This window comes from Etheostoma spectabile, chromosome 7 (assembly GCF_008692095.1).
Source record: "Etheostoma spectabile isolate EspeVRDwgs_2016 chromosome 7, UIUC_Espe_1.0, whole genome shotgun sequence".
Lineage (NCBI taxonomy): Eukaryota > Metazoa > Chordata > Actinopteri > Perciformes > Percidae > Etheostoma > Etheostoma spectabile.
The window spans coordinates 22783637-22790317 of NC_045739.1; the positions used below are offsets into that span (position 1 = coordinate 22783637).

General features: G+C 41.6%; 1 protein-coding gene across 6 annotated transcripts in view; it reads left to right on the forward strand.

Moving 5' to 3' along the window:
• The window catches only part of atp2b3b (ATPase plasma membrane Ca2+ transporting 3b), a 56374-nt gene that overhangs the window by 16044 nt on the left and 33649 nt on the right, over window positions 1–6681 (forward strand). For all 6 annotated transcript variants that reach the window (XM_032522017.1, XM_032522021.1, XM_032522015.1 and 3 more), the window contains exons 3-6: window positions 1340–1537; window positions 2463–2720; window positions 4016–4141; window positions 6200–6325. In XM_032522017.1, the coding sequence (XP_032377908.1) occupies window positions 1340–1537; window positions 2463–2720; window positions 4016–4141; window positions 6200–6325 (708 nt within the window). The remainder of the gene's footprint in view (window positions 1–1339; window positions 1538–2462; window positions 2721–4015; window positions 4142–6199; window positions 6326–6681) is intronic.

A 6681-nucleotide genomic window follows, 5' to 3' on the forward strand; every position in this document is an offset into this window, starting at 1 on the left:
ACACAAACATGCAAAAGATTACAAATAAATTTGAGGGTTCAAACCTTTTTTCTCAATAGCGACTAATTTCACACGTGGTCCAACGTCATTATAAAACTTATCCTGCAAGCTTTGTAATGATTGGACAAACAGTGCGCTTTGTTTAAAATGTCTACAACTGATATGTCAAAAACATTTATTTTCAATTCAGTGTGATATGTAGCTCAGTCCAGCTCACGGCAGTTTGCAAAAAGAAGATGACCAACACAAAAAAAGGTCGTTAATAAAGCCGCAAGCTGCGATTCCAAGCTCAAACCTTGATTTGCGTCATTCCACGTCCAGTTATTGTGTGATTTGAATGAGACTTGCACTGTATGTATGAGGTCATTATGTAGACATTTCCTGGAAGTTGTGTGTTGACTGGACAAACATTTAGTCATTTTTAGCCTGATTTACGCTATATCACCTGCAGTTTGTTTGCATTTATAGCGCCCCCTGGTGTTCAATTTAAATGAAACTTTCAGGCCGTGGTTCAGGTACTTATGAGGACACATCTTGAGAGATTTGTGAAGGTTGGACCATGAATATGTGATTTATAGTAAAATGTGTGTAATGCCACTCACCTATCTTGCACTTGTAGCGCCCCATAGTCGTACATGCATATAAAACCGTCTGGATATATCTGGGGCACTTATCCGAACATACCCTGTGAGTTTCGTGGTGATTTGGCCTTACGATTGCTGATTTGTGTTAATTTATGTCCAGAGCCACGCCCCTTTCAAAGTCCATTGGTCAATAACTTGAAAAGTAATAGAGATATCGACATGTTTTACATAACTTGTATTAAGCTTGATCCATAGATTGTTCACTGAAAATTCGGTGGCAATCGGAACTACGGTGTTGGAGGACATCTCAAAAATGTGTTTTTCAAAAGAATTCAAAATGGCGGAAAGATTTTCCAAGCGGACCTCAATGGTCCTTGAGGCTTTTTTGTAGAGCACATTAAGTTGCACCTGTGTGGGGAATTTCAAGTCAATCGTGTGGGGGGGGGGGCGTGGCCTTTCAAAGTTTGCATTTTGAAGCATTTAGTTTGAACCCTAAATATTACGGCGCAAATCCACCATCATAACAGCAATGCGCCAAGGTACAAAGGTACCCAGCCCTCTTTAAATCAGCATGACAGTTACTTGAATTGGGAATTTGGGGCACATATGTTTTTTTTTGTATCACCACTGCCATGTAAATTTCGGTTTTCTTTTTCACAAAAATAAATTTGCTAACATCTCAGCCTTTCTCCCCCCCCCCCTCTTTTTCTCCCAATGTCTGTCACTCTGTCCCATCCTCTGTCTCCGTCTCTCAGGTCTCAGTGGGGACCCGGCAGACCTGGAGCGCCGGGGCCAAATTTTCGGCCAAAACTTCATTCCTCCGAAGAAGGCCAAGACTTTCCTGGAGCTCGTGTGGGAGGCCTTACAGGACGTCACACTTATCATCTTGGAGGCGGCCGCCATCATCTCCCTCGGCCTCTCTTTCTACCAGCCTCCCGGGGGGGATACCGAAGGTGAGGCTGGGGCTAGAGGGGGCTGGGGAGGATGGTTTGGGAGGATGTGAGAGTAAGTCGGGCAGTAAGGGCAATAGAAGAAGAGAGACATAAGCTGTGTTCGAACTGTTCCGTCATCATGTATACAAACCGAAAGAAAATGACTTCCAATACTGAAACAAAGCGAGCACTCAGGAGGTTGTATATATGTTGCACGTTACATTTCAGTTGTTGCGAGTGCTTCTGCTTGACAATGATGTACAGGACACTCTAGTTAGCAGTACATTGTGGGTATTTTATAGTGCACTATATAGTGAATAAAATTAACCGCGGAGAATTCGAAAGCCACTACACTATATAGTGCATTATTTCCGTGATAGGGAACGGTTTTGAACACAGCTATAGAGAGGTGAGAAAGAAGAGGATTCATCATCAGCAGACAGTATCGCCCTATCACTATAGCCTGGTTAAAGACATAGAGGAATACATTTAGGATGCTAAAGAAGAGTTTTGGCCCTTCATAGAGCAAAGTGAGAGCAAAAGTAAAGGGAGAAGGATGAAACAGAGTATTAAAACAAGCGTATGTAGTGTATTAGTAACCCTAACCTTAACTCTAACCTTGGAACAAGTTACAGAAATCCATGAAACCTTTATGAGCTGTTCTCATTGGTCGCTTTTAAGAGGATGTTGATTGACTTGGTGGCAGACACATTTGGCTGTAGATGTTTTGCCTGATGTGTTTAGGATTGTGGTTGACTTTGAGGGATTTGCTGTTTCAGTTATTTTTATGTTTTAAGTGTTTTTGTGTATTTTGGGTTTGTATGTATGTGTGCTGCCTGTCTTGGCCTGGAAACTCTTAAAAAAAGAGATTTATGATCTCAATAAGTCTCTTCCTGGTTAAATTAAATTAAAATGACAACCTTTCCTCCGTTTCCCATCTCTCCAGCATGTGGGGTTGTATCGGGGGCGTCGGAGGATGAAGGCGAGGGCGACACTGGCTGGATTGAGGGTGCGGCTATCCTGCTGTCTGTTGTGTGTGTCGTCCTGGTGACGGCGTTTAACGACTGGTCCAAAGAGAAGCAGTTCCGCGGTCTACAGAGTCGGATCGAACAAGAACAGAGGGTCACAGTCGTGCGTAAAGGAAATGTCATCCAGATCCCAGTGGCTGACATGGTGGTGGGGGACGTGGCGCAGGTCAAATACGGTAAGAAGCTATCACAAACGCTTATTGTATAAAGGGCAATAACTTACAAATATTTTCACTATCGATTAATCCATTTATATATTTTTTAATTGAATGATTAATTGTACACAATATAAAATAACGTAACCCTTGTGTTGTCTTCCTTGTGACAATAAAAAACGTTTGTCCCCTTATCTCAACGTTTTTGTTGCTTTTTACAAAGTTTTTGTATTAAGTTTTTGAATTTTTGTTGTATTTTTGATTCTTTTTTTTTAATTGATTTTGCCGCTTTTTCCAACATTTTTCACCCGTATTTCGGATATTAAAAAAAACTTTGAAATGGGTCAAATTTGACCCGAAGACAACATGAGGGTTAAGAAACCACAAGCTACAAGATGCAAAACTGATGTATTAAAATTGCTGTTTTTGTTTTTTTAGACCAGCTGGGAAACAGTCAAAAGAATGCACATTTTTCACATTTGAAACAGCTTCTGCAGTTTTACTGATAATCATGATTTCAACAAATGTCTCCGACAGAAATTCTACTTACTTCTAATAAATTAACTGTATTAAAGTAAAATTAGTATTTTTTTAATAATATTTTTTGGGGCTTTTCCCTTTATTAGATAGTGATAGTGGATAGACAGGAAAGGGGAATGACATGCAGCAAAGGGCTCCAGGTCAGAGTCAAACCTGGGCCGCTGTAGGACTCAGCCAACATGGGGCAAACCCTCTTACTAGGTGAGCTAGAGGCCAACCCAAAATTAGTATTTTTGAAACGCTTCCTCATTTGAGCACTCTTTTCATCATTGACTTAAAATAGTAAAACTGGGTAAAGCCTGCATGTGTGGGACAAAAACGATAAATCAGCTCTTTTTCAAACAGGAACCTTACAAAGTAAAAGTACAAACATACTCACTGCCGATTAATCCATTCGTCTTTTTTTAGCTTTTGTGCTTCAAAAAAGTGTAATACAGTAATGTCCCCAAGGAATAGTTTGAAATTTTGGCAAAATAGGCTTATTCATTTTCTTATATACAAGAAATCCTTTCATCATTCCTTTGTATTTAAGTGCAAAGACACTCTAGTGGTATCGACATTCTCATCTTACTCTCAGCGAAAAAAATGTTCCTACAATGTTGACTATGCCTGCTATAACTGCACTATATATCTCTGTAACATGTAGTTGTATGTATTACCTAGTATGTCCACAAGAGATACTGATACATAAATGTCCCTGTTGACATGTCCCTAACCCAAAAAAGCCTTAAGCTACAAGGTGAGTCAAACACTGATCTGGGCCTGTCTGTGTCCAGGGGACCTGCTGCCAGCTGATGGTGTCTTGGTCCAAGGCAACGATCTGAAGATAGACGAGAGCTCTCTTACAGGAGAGTCTGACCACGTACGCAAGTCTGTGGAGAAGGACCCCATGCTGCTCTCAGGTTGGTTTTCACACTTTGTCTTTAGCTGTATTGAATAGTAACAAAATAATGTTTTATGTTTTTTAGAGATAGATAGATATGTATTGTCCCATGGGGGATATTTGTTTTCACAGTCTGTTTAATGCACAAGGCAATATACACGGAAAAATACATCAACAGATACCAGAAAACTTCTGCCAAAGCGAGTCCTACACCTCAGAGTCCTGGAAATAGAGGGTGATTGCTGTCATTGACAATGATGAGGGCAAGGCGTGTGATGGAGTCATAGAGTATTGGTAGAGAAGCCCAGTATTATATTTAAAGAGAATTCCGGCCAATTTCTGCGTTGATCTTGAAAAACCTCATTGTAGCAGCTAACTGTCCCACTTGGGGAACACAGCACAAGCACATATGGACAAAACAAACATGCTAAATAAACATACATATTTTTTTAAAGGTAAACAGTGTGCAGATTGCTCCGAGAAGCAAGAGTGCTGCTAGCACAGAACTGCTGTGTGATGATTATCAGAGAGCCTGGTTGAACATCACGGACGGCAGCTAGCAGCTAACAAGGCGAGCTAGCTACCGGCAGGATAGAGACATTGTAGGTGAATTTAAACAATGTCTGAGTTGAAAACGCATCTTGTTGTCACATAAGGGCCCTGTTCATGTTGCACAGACATTTTAATTGCATTTTGTGTCTGTTAAGAGGCACAAAGGCACTCTAAAACTTGCCCCGACATCAATTTTAATCAAAAGTACATGCATATTTAGATAGATATTTACCGATCAAGATTAAAGGGTACAAGCGGCCGAAATGGGTTTCCTCAGGAGGGTGGCTGGCGTCTCCCTTAGAGATAGGGTGAGAAGCTCAGTCATCCGAGAGGAGCTCGGAGTAGAGCCGCTGCTCCTTCGCATTGAAAGGAGCCAGTTGAGGTGGTTCGGGCATCTGGTAAGGATGCCTCCCTAGGGAGGTGCTCCAGGCACGTCCAACTGGGAGGAGGCCTCGGGGAAGACCCAGGACTAGGTGGAGAGATTATATCTCCAACCTGGCCTGGGAACGCCTCGGGATCCCCCAGTCGAAGCTGGTTGATGTGGCTCGGGAAAGGGAAGTTGGGGGTCCCCTACTGGAGCTGCTGCCCCCGCGACCAGATACCGGATAAGCGGATGAAGATGGATGGATGGAGATTAACGTAAAAATTGGCCGGAATTGTCCTTTAATAATATTCTTAATTCAGTAAATCTAGTTTTGCAAAAACCAATAAGATTGTCCCTTCAGTCAAACTGATTGTTGTAAAACAGTTACATAATGTTGATTTAATTAAGGGAGCGTTATTAGTGTCATAGGCAGGCCCACGCGGAAAGAGCTCTCCACAGATTTTAAACAAATTTAATAAATACAAATAAAACTCAGAACATTAACACATTTCCACACCAAACAAAATCACCGCTGAAAAACTTAGAAAACAAACATCAACAATTTGAGTTGCTACAGGATTCCTGTAGGATATCCGCTCGTGCTCATTGACTGTTGTTGGTAAATCCAGCATCCACGCTCAAAATACACAGTGAAATACACAGCAGTGGTGCTAATTTCCAAATAGACGCCCGAGGCTCACTGCAGATGGATTACGGCTGACTTCTGTGCGCTGCATGTGACGTATTTTGCATACACCACATGTACGCGAGACAGACAGCTGGACGGACTCAATCACTCACGAACAAACATTTCCAGCCTTAATTTGTGAGATAACCATGACTTCAGAAAAACAATGCTTTAGGTACTGTACACTCCAAAGGGCTTTCTCTTTATCAAATTAGTTTTTTCCTCTGCCTGAATGACGATGTATTGTGTTGAGCTTAGCTTTCGGCACTTCTTCCCTGCCGAATAGAGAGAGCAGCTCAGACCATTTTTTTGTAATGTATGTTGTGCATCAAGTAAACATTGACAAAGAACCTTACAAAAATGTGCAAGATCACACATTGTTGTTTTATATCTGTGACCACTTGGGGATGCCACTTTGCAAGCACCACTCTCTCTTAATTGAATCTAATCCAGTTATCTATTTGGACATTAAGGTACCCATGTGATGGAGGGCTCGGGCAAGATGCTGGTGACAGCTGTTGGTGTCAACTCGCAGACGGGCATCATCTTCACCCTGCTGGGTGCTGGAGAGCTGGAGGAAGAAGGGAAGGACAAGAAAGGTAAGTGAAGAAGACAATCTAGTAAAGAGACACAATAATTGCTGGGATGTTTTCAGACTGTAGTGACAAAAAGGTAGCGATTATGTTGTTGAACATGCACTGCACCTGTTCAGTAGTTTTATCTACTCATATCGCAAGATCAACAGAGTTAATATTTAGTGAAACCACAGAAGCCAAAATGGTTTTCTTCATGGAATATATGCAAACCAGGAAAGAAGTAAACAGATGCTACCAAAACTCAGGAAAGAAGAAAGTCTCTCTCATACAGTACATCTCCACCATAACCATATATGAATACATCGCTGTGTGTGTGCGTGTGTGTGTGTATGTGTGTATGTGTGTGTGTGTGTGTGTGT